Source organism: Zootoca vivipara, chromosome 1, assembly GCF_965207765.1.
Source record: "Zootoca vivipara chromosome 1, rZooViv2.hap1.1, whole genome shotgun sequence".
NCBI lineage: Eukaryota > Metazoa > Chordata > Lepidosauria > Squamata > Lacertidae > Zootoca > Zootoca vivipara.
The window spans coordinates 24,692,833-24,706,509 of NC_142582.1; the positions used below are offsets into that span (position 1 = coordinate 24,692,833).

At 40.2% G+C, this 13,677-nt stretch overlaps 1 protein-coding gene across 1 annotated transcript; it reads left to right on the forward strand.

The window, feature by feature from the left end:
• Positions 1-270: 270 nt before the first annotated feature.
• ZC3H15 (zinc finger CCCH-type containing 15) lies at positions 271-13,157 on the forward strand. The gene is made up of 10 exons (XM_035133494.3): positions 271-588; positions 2,971-3,072; positions 4,064-4,175; positions 4,278-4,430; positions 5,681-5,772; positions 7,704-7,886; positions 9,150-9,296; positions 9,421-9,522; positions 9,766-9,892; positions 12,407-13,157. The coding sequence occupies exons 1-10, from the start codon at positions 505-507 to the stop codon at positions 12,598-12,600; spliced, it is 1,296 nt and encodes a 431-aa protein (XP_034989385.1). The 5' UTR covers positions 271-504; the 3' UTR covers positions 12,601-13,157.
• The last annotated feature ends 520 nt before the right edge of the window (positions 13,158-13,677 follow it).

Below are 13,677 nucleotides of genomic sequence, written 5' to 3' on the forward strand. Positions count from 1 at the left end.
GGCGAAACCGAACCCTCAACGGAAACCTAAGCCCCGCCCCGTGACGCAATCGCGCGCCGCAGGAGGGTTCTGGGGAGGGGCTTAACTAAACTCCGCCCTTTGCCTTGTCCTGTCAGGGTTTCGCAATGCACTGTGGGATCGAGGCGATGAGCGTCGAGAGCGGCGGCGGACCGGGGAGGGAAAGGTTCTTGCGCGCGTGCGCACTCTCCCTTTTCACGTTCGGCTTTTCCTCCTCTCTTCCCGTTCCCATAATGCTCTGCCGCTTCCGTCACTGACGGCTTGTCGCAAACGCGAAGCCCTCGTTCGGCCGGTGGTGGTTTCCATCAGTCTCCCCTCACAGCTTGCACGCCGCCACCACCACCACCACCTCTCAACCCAGCCGGCCCCTACCCCGCTTGGCGCTTAACCAAAGGCGTGGGGGGGCCGCTTTTGCTTCTGGGCCTCGGCGGCGTCTTCTTCTCCCCCCCCACCCGTTCTCTTCCTCCTCCTCCCCCCCCGTCCGAAATGCCCCCCAAAAAACAGGCACCGGCAGCATCGGGGGCGGGTAACAAAAAGTCAGATCAGAAAAAGAAGGAGAAGATCATCGAGGTGAGACAATTTAGGCCCAATTATCGTGGGGGGTGGGGGGGTCAAGCTCTGTTTTGGAACTGTACCACTAAGGACTGCAGGGAAAGCTTTTTAACTACGTGGCCTCCAGACCTACCCAATGTTTACCCTGCATGTAGAAAGCTAACGTTTTAGGGAGGGGAAAGTTTCAGCTCCTGCCATTTATCCCAGACGTGTTCTGAGGTGGTGGGTGTTTTCATCCAAAGAACCAATAAACCAGGATATCCCCCTCCCACCCACATTTGTACTGTATTCTGATTTTATGTGATCCAGACACAGAGGTAGGCAACTTTTAGCAGGGAAATGAAGATGCCACCTCTCTGTAATTACATGCTAGGCTGGACTTTGCACCCGATACAGGTTTTGGAGGCTGTTAGCGCTGATTCCGGTTCTGAGCCGAGTCCAAGATCCTCTGGTGGCGTCATAAATTAGTATTGCCATTCCTGTTTATGTGCTGTCCGCTCCTGTTAATTATTACAAGACTTTAAACAGGGCTGGGGAACATGTGGCCTTCCAGATGTTGATGTATTGTCACTCCTGTTACCCTTGACCTTTGGCCAGATTGACTTGGGCTGATGGGAATTGGGAGTCCCAATAGAATCTGGAAGGCCCACAGCTTAGCCACCTGTTTAAAGAAGCTATTGGTATACTGGATATCTCTTAAACAATGCCAACTTTGGAGTAATGCACAGAACTATATGCCTCATATTTTTCTATCAGTATTATTTTTCAGAGGGTATATTTCAGTATGATTTTGAAAGTGGCATGGTAATAAATAAAAAGACTGAGCCCAGGCATTTGTTTCCAATGCCTGAACTTAACTTCCTTCTATAGTCAGGTCATTGATTCATCTAGTCTGGTATTGTTTACATTGGTTGGCAGCTGCACTTTTAATGAGGTCTTTCCTATCCCTACATATTTGCCAGGGATTGAACTTGGACCCTTTCTCATGCAAGTAATACAAAACATATACTCTGTACACTGAGCTATGGTGGTAAAATTCATACACATCATTATTATGGGAAAGGCTTCCAAATTCCCGATCAAAGGGTCATGTTTTCAGGTGGATAAGCCCTCCAGCATCTCTTCAAAAAAGTAAAGTACTGAAAGGTAGGAAATGATTTGTAATGGTGGAATTAAGAGAGCTGTGTGCATTTCGGAGTAAGACCCACACAACTTAGTCTGGTTTATTCCTGAGTGATCATGTTTAAACTAATCTGAGTCATTGAACACCCTGTTAGGTTTCTACTTCTGAGTGAACATGCATTGGTATGGAATTGTAATGCTAATAACCATATGGTGGTACCCCTTGGTAGAATTCTAAACCAGATGAAATATTGGAGGGAGACTGATTGATGGATTTTGAACCAAAACAAAAATATAATATGCACCTTGATACAGTATTAGTATAATACTGTAATATGATAAAATAAGACTCTGTTCTTTAGACTTCAACCCTGACATTCAAATAATTTAACCAGTACACATGACACACCATAATGAGTTATGACAGTGTTAGAAGTGAAAGGTGAATTGCTATGTTACTTTGCATACATATGATCCACATGATGTACATCTTTTAAAACTTTTAGATGAAAGTGTTGGTTCTTTTAACACTGGAGCAATTTCAGTTCAAAAAAACTTTCTTTTTTGAATGAATAGGTATTCCTGTTTAGCAGTTCTGTATTTCTTAGTGAACAGAGATGAATTCAAAGAGAAAAGGCCATATATGTTATATGGGGCAAAATTAATATTGTAGAAAATTTGAAATTATAATTATAAATGTACTGCTATTACAGTAGCAATTGGGACCATGTTACACAATATTCTGCCCAAATCAGTTGTATATTGTTATCAGTAACGTCCTCTGCATGCAGAATATTTTGCTTCAATTTTAATTGGTCATATAAACATGGTTATTGTAATTCTAAATTGTAGTTTGTTCTAATCCATGAACTCAGAAACCTTTAAGTTCTTTTAAAAAGAGTGATCACAGTCCTGTAGTTACTAAAAAATTCTTGATAACTGGGTAGGCTTCCTCCTTTATTTGCATGGCTCTATTGAATCACCAGATTTTTATCACTGAAGAGAATATTAGATACACATTGCAAGACAGATGCATATGATTTAAACTGACCTGTAAAGAGCCTTCATAGGAGATTTATACTAGAATTGGTGTTTTTTTGTCACTAGATAGCAGTTAAAATGTATTTATTTTCTAACAGTGAATAGTAAAATGGTTTTATTTAGAGTTTTAAGTGACTAAAATGATGTACACTAAAAGTGAATGAGAGTTAAACTACATTTTCTACACATTGAAAAGTCATGCTAGCTAATAACAATCCTACAAACCTTTGAAATTAGGACAAAACCTTTGGCTTAAAGAATAAGAAAGGAGCAAAACAGCAAAAGTTTATCAAGGCTGTGACCCATCAAGTTAAGTTCGGTCAGCAAAACCCACGGCAGGTAAGTAAATGTTTACTTGGCTTCACTGTTCTCTCTTTGCACTTGTTATAATGTGATTGCTTTTTCTATTATGCTGCATCATAGGAGTGTGGAGCTGTCAGAAGATGGGACAATTAAGTTAGGTCCTTCTTTGTTGGATAAATTTGTGTTAAGGGGCAGCCATTATGCTTATGGGTGTATTGTGAGATTAGGCCATACTCACAGCAGAAAAAGAGGTGATGGGCTATAAATAGTCCTTGGGCTACATTGGAACAGTTCAAAATATATTAATGTGTCTTTTAAAAATTATTATTATATTTATTTATATCTCGTCTTTTTCCCAGACTGGGACTCAATGTGGTTTACAGATGAAATAGAAAAAGCGAAAAACAAAGAAAGAATAATAATTGAAAAGTAATTAAATACTTATACAATTAATATATAATATCTATGCAAATATAGATAACAACAATAAAATGCCAAAATATGGTTAGTTAAAAAATGAAAGAAAATGCTTTCAAACTCCTCATAGCTGCACCAGAGAGGAGAAGGAAACACACAAGCCCAGGTTATGCACAGGCTCGTTCCACTTATAATGTCTGGGAAAAGGCCATTATGAATTATGTATACCTGAAGGAGCATCTCCATCCCCATCATTCTGCCCGGACACTGAGGTCCAGTGCCGAGGGCCTTCTCGGTAGTGGCTCCCGCCCTGTGGAATGCCCTCCCATCAAATGTCAAAGAGATAAACAACTACCTGACATTTAGAAAACATCTGATGGCAGCCCTGTATCAGGAAGATTTTAATGTGTGACATTTTAATGTATTTTAATCTTTGTTGGAAGCCGCCCAGAGTGTATTATTATTATTATTATTATTATTATTATTATTATTATTATTATTATTATTATGTTTTATGGATATTGTATCGTGCACTTTGTTTTAAGAGTTGTGGTATGCACTTATGCACTCCCGGTGGTTTTGTAAATACCTGTTCTCTGTGTTCTCTTAGGCTGGTCAAGCAGAAGGTGACAAGAAACTAAAGAAAGATGATAAGAAGAAAGAATTACAGGAGCTGAATGAGCTTTTCAAACCTGTGGTTGCTGCACAGAAAATCAGTAAAGGCAAGCTTTCTTTGGATGACTTCCATTTTCCTGCCTCAGTGCATCTCAGATTTATGTATTACTTGATCTGGAAAGGTACTAAATAATCAGCATATGTTGCAGGTGCCGATCCAAAATCTGTAGTCTGTGCTTTCTTCAAGCAAGGGCAATGCACAAAAGGGGACAAGTGCAAATTTTCTCATGACTTGACTTTGGAGAGAAAGTGTGAAAAGAGAAGTGTTTACATTGATGCCAGAGATGAAGATCTTGAAAAGGGTAGGTTACTTCTTGAAAATTGCAGACAAATTGTTTTTCTGTTGTAGTTTTTAGAACAAATCATGTCTTTGAGGAAGTAGATATAAATGCAAGTCTAAATAGGTGGTTCTTCTCTTCATTCAATTTTCATACATACTTATGTAAAGGACAAATTACCTGCATTTCTACAGATTCACTGTGGTCTGTGCTTTCAATTTTTACAAGCATTTAAACCAGGGTTAAAATTGGTTAAGATGAAGAAATGGAGCTGTTTGATCTGGGATGGTGACTCTCCAGTCCATGAGCTAATCTTGTCCTGCCAGGGAGTCCATCTTGGCCTGATTTTCCCCAAATCATCTCCACAATGGGCAGGGTTCAAGGAAATTCTCTCGCAGGTAACCAGAGCTTTCAAATGGCACATTTTCTGCCCTCATCAATTGATTGGGCGGGGGGAGAATGAAGCATTTTGAAAGCATTGGCTGCATGTGGGATTTTTTTCCACTTTGCAAACAGCAAATAGACTTTAAAACAACGCTATACTGGTTTTGGAAGTCTCAACAGTTGGGACTTCAAAGTGCAGCATCAGCTGGCATAGTGATGTCATAGCAGCTGAATTCACCTGTCACATTTGGCCCACCAGGATGTGAGGAGACAGTGACTTGGCCCAGTGGCCAGAAAATGTTCCCTGCCCCTGTCCTAGATAATAGTATCTCTTGGCACTGTCTTGTACTTTTACTCTGGGAGAATGAATGTAAAATGAGAGAGCTGCAGATTTATCAGTGGCCATATTTACAAGCATAGCACTTAGGAAAAGACTCCTGTGAACATGCTTCAGCATAATTCAGATACAATGCTAAATTATGGTTTGGTGTTACATGAACAAACCTGGGCAAACTTTGGGCTCATGCACCCAACCCCTTCCTCTGGTGTGGCTAAGAGGAGCAGTTTGGAAGCTTTTCTATTTTTCCACTTCACAAGAGTTTGGACTTACTAGTTAGTTGGTTTTGATACCTGAACTAAGGTAATTATTTTGATCTTTCCTTGAAGTCATTAATTACTCTTGTTGCTTCATCCAAATATTGTCCTATTTGTCTTCATCTTAGTCCTGACTCCCTTTGCACTTTTGATTCCTTCTGGCTTACATCTTTTGATATGCCTCTTGCAGTATAAACACAAAGGTAGAATTCAAATATTTATATAGGAGAGCTTTGCTGGTGGTGTTGATCAAGCTTCTTCCCTTGTATAATGAAATGTTTTGCTGCTATATGTAGACACAATGGATAACTGGGATGAAAAGAAACTGGAGGAGGTAGTGAACAAGAAGCATGGTGAAGCTGAAAAGAAGAAACCCAAAACCCAAATAGTATGTCTCTCTTGTTTTGTATTGGAATACCTAGTTTAAATACCTCATTTTTAGCAGAAAAAAACAGTTTATAAAATGACAAGATATTCTTATTGTGTGACTTGTGGCTGAAAATAAGCTGTGATGCAAATAAGCTGAATTGTTTAAAAAAATACTATGGCAACAGCTTGAACTTTAAAGGACAAAATAGCTCAGGTGACATTATATGATAATGCCAATGTACAATAAACAATACTAAATAGAATGAGAAGTAGCTCATAGATATCATTACTTTATGTAGTTGTTAGTACAATATAGGTAAAATACAGTCAATAATAATTACAAGTTTTGAAAGTACAGTGGTGCCTCGCTTTACGAATGCCTCGCTTTACAAATGCCTCGCACAACGAAAAACTCGCTAGACGAAAGAGTTTTGCGTTACGAGAGGCATTCGTAAGATGCCAAAATTTTCTATGACTGCTGCTTCGTCTTACGAAGCGCGACCATAGAAAGCGGCAACAGAAGATCAGCTGTCAGCGTGGGAAGCTGACAGCTAATCTTCCTTTGCCAGGGGGGACGGAGCCGAAACGCGGCGGTGCTGCGGCTGCCCCTGCTTGTCTTCCCCTTGGCTCAGGGAAGACAGGCGGGGGCAAGCAGCGCCTGCTGCGATTCGGCTCCGGAGCCACCGCCCCGCACCACCGGGGAAGATAGGCGGGAGGTGGCGGGGGGAGAAGCGCTTCTCTCCCCCGCTGCCTCACCATGCACCAGTGGCATGAGACGGCATACTGCTTACTAGTGTTGATCAAAACCTTATATGTGATAATTAGTTGCATCAGCAAATGGAATCTGTGGAAGTCCAGTTTTATAACCCATTACTATTAAATTTGAGTTATAAGGTGTGATTGCTGTTCACTGTATAGTACAATGACATATAGATGGCAATTCTGTGGTGTCACAAAATTATTTCATAGACTGTAATCTTAAACTTGATTTTATTTAAAAGTAGATATTCACCGTAACCTGAAAATCAAAGAACAATGATTCAAACATGATACTACTTTCCTAGGTAAAAATTGTTCCACAGAGGTCTTAATCTTCCAAATCAAGATAAATGTATACTTTTTTGAAGTGTTGACTAAAGGTAACCATTAAACCAGAGAGCTAGCTCAGATGTACACAAGTTGTTGCATACACTCATTGGGGATTTTACCCTTTGTTGAGATAATGGCCTTCCTATGTCATTTCACCAACTCCTTTTAACTCCTTGAGTTTTTGAAAATGTTTGTCATACAGCCAGAGTGGTAAGGAATGCTGCTCTATACATTCTAAGCCCAGCTGAATGTACAGACTCCTTAGGGTTCCCCCCCCCCTGAATATTGTGCCAGATTCTGCTATGAAACCACTGCATTCAGTCATGGTTGATTTATACATGTCATACATTTAGGGGTTCTGGAAGAAATTCAGTGTCACGCTAAGGTAATAGTTCCATCAGGGCAAGCATTTCAGTTTGCTTGCCAGACAGAATGATTCCCCTCTCCGTCCCTTACATGCTGTTGCAGGGGTTCTCTCAGTCCCAATTTTGGGGGATGCAGTAGGGAGGGGAAATATTTGTGCCCCGTTGCAAAAGCAGGTTGTTATACAAAATTTCCACTTATAGGACTCTTTGGTTGAATCTCGCTCACTGCATCTGATAACTTTAAAAATAGGTACAATTGCTGAGTGAATGTAGATTTAATGATCATACTATGGTAACTTTATCCAGGATGTAGTGCAGCATTTCCCAAACTTGGGTCTCCAGCTCCCATCATCCCAAGCTAGTAGGACCAGTGGTTAGGCATTGACACTGGCAAATGCTTGCTTCTAATTGGGTTTGGTGACCAGAGCCTAAGATTCATTCTGCCTATTGTGTCTATAAAATGAAGACAATGTGTGATAATGAATGTTCCATGCAGGTCTGCAAGTATTTCCTCGATGCTATTGAAAACAATAAATATGGATGGTTTTGGGTCTGTCCTGGTGGAGGAGACAACTGTATGTACCGTCATGCACTCCCTCCTGGCTTTGTACTCAAGAAGGACAAGAAGAAAGAAGAAAAGGAAGAAGAAATTTCTTTAGAAGATCTAATAGAAAAAGAGGTAATGTTGTAGTCATTTTCTCTATAAAAATACAGTTAAGGTAAAGGTATTAGGTCCAGTCGTGACCGACTCTGGGGTTGCGCGCTCATCTCGCATTATTGGCCGAGGGAGCCGGCGTACAGCTTCCAGGTCATGTGGCCAGCATGACAAAGCCGCTTCTAGTTTGTCACTTTGATGTTGTGAGGTTATTTTAGCAATGAGGAGTCTTTAGTTAACTGGATTTTTGTATACCTGAGCCTTAATATGGACACTTTAATTTTTTTAAAAAGGCTTATTTCAGAAAAATTTAGCAATTTCTATCTATAATTGGAGTAGATTTATTGGATTACAGCAGATTTCTTTGTAATATTCTAGTTAAGTTTTTTAAAAAAATCAGTTTCTGCAACATCAGGAATCAAGTACTGAATTCCTGCCTCCAAGGGACAGCTATGTTTACTTTTTTAAAAAATGTGTTCATATATTCAAACTGAATAGAGTGTAGCACTTAATGTTAAGTATCTGATTACTAATGAATGTGGCTTGCCATGTACAGTACAGTGGTACCTCGGTTTATGAACACAGTTGGTTCCGGAAGTCTGTTCATAAACTGAAGCGTTCATAAACTGAAGCGAACTTTCCCATTGAAAGTAATGGAAAGTGGATTAATCTGTTCCAGATGGTCCACGGAGTACTTAAACTGAAGCGTTCATAAACCGAAGCGAAGTTTCCCATTGAAAGTAATGGAAAGTGGATTAATCCATTCCAGACAGGTCCGTGGAGTACTCAACCTGAAGGATACTTAACCCGAAGCATGGGTGTAATTGGTTCCGGAAGTCTGTTCATAAACTGAAGCGTTCATAAACTGAAGCGTTCATAAAGTGAACTTTCCCAATGAAAGTAATAGAAAGTGAATTAATCTGTTCCAGATGGGTCCACGGCGTTCGTAAATCGAAAATTTGTAAACCGGGGTGTTCGTAAACCGAGGTTCCACTGTACTTGGAAAATGTTTACTCAGATAAGAACATATATGGGTATTAGTGCATCATGTAGTCTTTTTGACATTAGGTAGTTCTTTATTCTGGCTGTATTTCATGTTTACTAGTTCCTTGCAGGCTCAGAGGAAACTACGAGAACAATAATGGAGACTCTTGCTGAAATCCATAGAACAAAAGCTTCTGCCGAAGGACTGTATTTAATTGCTTTAAGGCTTTTTCTTAATGTACTGGAGGGGGGGGAATTGAGTCTTCTAAAAGTGTGCTCAGTTAATAATCTTTTGTCTTACAGCGTGCAGCCTTAGGAGCAAATGTTACTAAAATTACTTTAGAGTCTTTTCTGGCATGGAAGAAAAGGAAAAGACAAGAAAAAATTAATAAGGCTGAGCAAGATATGGAAAGAAGGAAAGCAGACTTTAAGGCTGGCAAAGCACTGGTGGTAAGTTCTGTGTACATTAAAGTAATGTAACGACACACAGGCAAACATTTTTCAGTGAAGCGAAATGTTCCGAACTCTCCAATGTATATTACTATTTCATATTGTGCTCTTTCTCTGTGGCTAGATCAGTGGACGTGAAGTGTTTGAGTTCCGGCCAGAGCTGGTTGATGCAGATGATGAAGAAGCAGATGACACCCGTTATATTCAAGGAACAGGTGAAGATGAGGTAAAGGAGATCCAAGAGTATTGTATGCAATCTCAAGACAACCAAAGAATAACCTTATTTCCATGGTCGAGGAACTTGAAGTTGCATAACGAACTGTAGCATTCTTAGTGACCTCTATGTACCAGATGCCTTTTGATCACAGCATGATCTACTGTGGGTCAGCTGCACTGAATGCAGTGGAACTTAAAGCCTGCACTGATTCTGCTGTAAGTAAAATTAAAATAACTTTTTTCCCCCTTTCAGGTTGATGAACAAGTGGATGTAAATGATATTGACTTGAACCTGTATGTTCCAAAAGCCGTAGATGAGACTGGAATTACAGTAGCTAGTCTGGAACGATTTAGCACATATACTTCGGCTGAAAAGGATGGTAAGATTTGTGTGTTCTGTGTTTTTAAGATCTGCAGTAGTATTTAAATTTTGAAAGGTTATTGATACATTCAGGATTGTATTCAATGAAGCTGTCCTATTTATGCAAGAACTTGTCCTCGCGCACAGGAACTGCCTTTCCATTCCTCCCCCACGCTCCCTCTGATCTTTTCTAGGGGTTCCCCCAACTCACAAGAGCAGATTTGGGGGCAGAGGGAATTCCATTGTTAAAGTGGAAGTCCTCGGCACAAATGGAATTCCGTTATTGGATTCAACCTTTAATGCATGGGTGTAGGCAGGGGAGACAGCTGCCCCCCTAAATCGAGTAAATCAATAAAATATACTTAATTAACTGAGGTTCTGCCCCCTCCAGCATAAATCCTGGCTACACCATGCTTTAATGTTTCGTGCCACAGTGTGTGACTCCTATGTTTTTAATTTATCCTTGCAGTTTGTTTATGGAATAGATTGCAAAACATTAACTTGGGTAGGTGGTTATCCCTTTTAAAAAGTTACTTATGTATCTTTCCTGTACATGGACATGTGTAATGATATATAGCATTGTATCCATTGTGAGCCATTCAGATCCATATACAGTGGTGCCTCGCTAGACAAATGCCCTGTAAGACGAATTTTTCGCTTAACGAATAGGTTTTGCGATCGGAGGTTGCTTCACAAGATAATGAGGTTTTCTATGGCCGCCGCTTCGTCTTGCGAGGCATGGCCATAAAAACCTCCGATCACAAAACCTAGGGCATTTGTCTAGCGAAAGGAGAATCAGCTGTAGCAAGGGAAGAAGGCAAAGGAAGATCAGCTGAGAGGCGCTTCTCTGAAGCCGCGTCTCATCCTGGGGAAGGCAAGCGGGAGGCGGTGGCAGGGAGAAGAGAGCTTCTCCCGCCGCCCCCTCACACACAGCCAGCATGGGATGTGGCTTCGAAGACCTTCACCAAAGCCCTGTCCCATACCCTCGCCAGTCCCCCAGAGCCCATAGGAACACATTGATTAAGTTTCAATGCATTCCTATGGGAAACCGGGACTCGTTAGACGAAAAATTTGTTACACGAATTGACCCGTGGAACGAATTAATTTCGTCTAGCAAGGCACCACTGTATAATGGAATATGGTTTGTAAACAAACAAACAATTTCTACCCCTCCTATCTGGCTGGTATCCATTACCAGCATGAAAATTAATTATTTTCTTTGTAACTTAGGGTTACGATAATGTCACTCATTTCCCCATTCCACTCCTGTCCATTTCTCATTCTTTCTGAAATCTTCAGGATAGAGACTATGGGAAAATGCATTGGCATATTTAATATCCATTTCCTAGCTCTTGTTGTGGTTTTCTTTGGAACACATTATTTCTAAAGCTGCTAAAATTGTATAGTCACTATACACAGATTAAAAAGAGAACATTACTGGCCTACAGGTTTGGAATCTAAAAGACACGATAAAAGGGGGGGAGTGATAGGGAGAGGAAAACAAGCAGGCATCAACTCCTATTACTTCTATCTATCTATTTACCTACCTACCTACCTACCACCCATCTGTCTGGGTTTCCCCAGCCACTCTGGGCAGCTCCCAACAGAATTAAAAGCACAATAAAACATCAAACATTAAAAACTTCCCTAAACAAAGCTGCCTTCAGATGCCTTCTAAAAGTCAGATAGTTGTTTATTTCCTTGACATCTGATGGGAGGGTGTTCCACAGGGCGGGTGCTACTACCGAGAAGGCCCTCTGCCTGGTCACATACTTCTTAAAATGACAAGCTTGAATGGAAACCGTTCATAAAGAAGAGAAGCTAAATTACCAACTGGTCTTTAAACTGGATCTATGGAGAGAGGCCTGATGTTCCTTTGCCCTCTGCTACCATTAGGAAAAAGCAAAACAAAAAAATCACAGAACAAAAATATCAGCAACAAAAGCAGTCACTCTTGGTGAGCTCACAAGCAAAAAATGTGGAAGAAGACTATAAAATCAAAGCAGTGTAATAATGGCTACCAAACTCCCAAGAAATTCCTATCAAGCAGAAGGCTCAGATAAAGCTACAGTTTTTTAAGTCCAGGAAACCTCTGTGGGACTTGAGTGTAAATGTGCTCAGGACTAAGTAGCAAATATTTCTGATTTCTGTGACATTTACTTCAAAATAAGGGTGCTCTGCTCACTCTGGGAAGTATCTAACAAAGTAGTTCCATTAGCACAGAAACCTCCAGCTATGCAGTGGAATTTCTCCTCCCTCTCCCTTCCCCACAGACTCCCTAAATCTGTTTTGGGGTTTCCCCCAACCCTCGAGCACATTTAGGGAGGGCATGTGAGGAGAGGGAAGAAATGTTTGATTGCACAAATGGAATTCCTAGTGCTAATAGAATTCCTTCATTGGAATCCAGTATATATTTTTCAGATACATCAGCCTCACTTTCTAGAGTTGTGTAGCCAATTTTCTTAGCCTGCTTAACATCAGCAGGAAAAATAGGTTGGTGTGTTTAAATGGTATGAATTGTTTTCACTTTCAGATAACAAGTTGAGTGAAGCTTCTGGAGGTGGACTGGAGAATGGAGAACAAAGTGATTTGGAAGCTGACAGCGACATGGAGGGCACCCAGGAAAATGGAATAATTGATGCAGTCCCAGTTGACGAAAATCTTTTTACTGGCGAGGATTTGGAAGAACTAGAAGAAGAACTAAACACACTTGATTTAGAGGAATGAACAAGCAGCATCACAAATGAATTTAAATCTACTTGACAACGTTAATACTATCTCCACTCTTATGTGGAGTACTCTTGGTTCCTCACATGATTCTGGAAAAAAAACATTAAACAGAAATATCTCTTCCCCCAATTTTTTCCTGATTCAGTCTTAACCAGCTTAATAAACTTCCCAGATAGTACACTGAGAAAGAACTCTCTTAATGTACAATGACGTAATGAAATCCCCGCCAAAAGTAGGAAGTCGATCACTACTTTTCCAGGATGTGTGAAGGGGAGTGTTGCTACGAAGTCCAGGAGGAGGTCAAGAAATCCTTCAGTAGAACTGCATTTGAAATAAGTATTTTGAGTGATTAAGTATGTGCTACAATACTGTAAGTCGAAGTGATAACAGGTTGAAATGGCTGTGTTATTAAAAGTGCTGGAATTGCTTTTGATTATTTGACCAAACAGATACCTAAGGTAGAGATTCATAAAATCACACAAGTATGGGCCCTGCTTCTAAATTTTAAAGTTAATCCACCAAGGTGTAAATAAAGACTATCTGGTTAAAAAAAACACACCATGTTGGTTCTACATTAGTGTATATGCATGTTTTGCAAATATGCAGTAGACCTAAACAAAAGCACTTCTGCAAGTATGATTAATTGCAGCTTAAAGTGTAATCTATAGATTGCCTCTATCTGTGAAAAGGCTTATTCTTCTGCCTGCTGAAAAATCCCAGCATATGCAAAATGTACTTGCTCTGACTTCATTCTTTCTAGTTTTCAGGCATATCCATTTGTATGTAGTGTAAATTTTGTGAGATTTGGGAATTAGTAGTACTGGAATTCTGCTTTAAGCAATCAAAGCAGGAGATTCGTACATTCTTTAGACTACAGAGGCAAATGGGTTAAACTTAGCTGTAATGTTGAAAAGACAAATACCATATTACAGTACAGTGATATTTTTAAAAAATGTGTTAGCCCAGGTAGTTCAACATTAAATACAGCAACTCGCTTTGCATTTTTTGTAGCAAAGTTTAGAAGTTTTTCTGGCAGAATAGCTTGCAAACCAGTGATGTGGAGAGAGCTTAAAG

Excerpts from the sequence above, each read along its gene's own strand:
- ZC3H15 (XM_035133494.3), top strand. The coding sequence starts at position 505 with ATGCCCCCCAAAAAACAGGCACCGGCAGCATCGGGGGCGGGTAACAAA. Across the intron at positions 4,176-4,277 it reads TGCACAGAAAATCAGTAAAG|GTGCCGATCCAAAATCTGTA; the intron begins GCAAGCTTTCTT and ends CATATGTTGCAG. Across the intron at positions 5,773-7,703 it reads AGAAACCCAAAACCCAAATA|GTCTGCAAGTATTTCCTCGA; the intron begins GTATGTCTCTCT and ends TGTTCCATGCAG.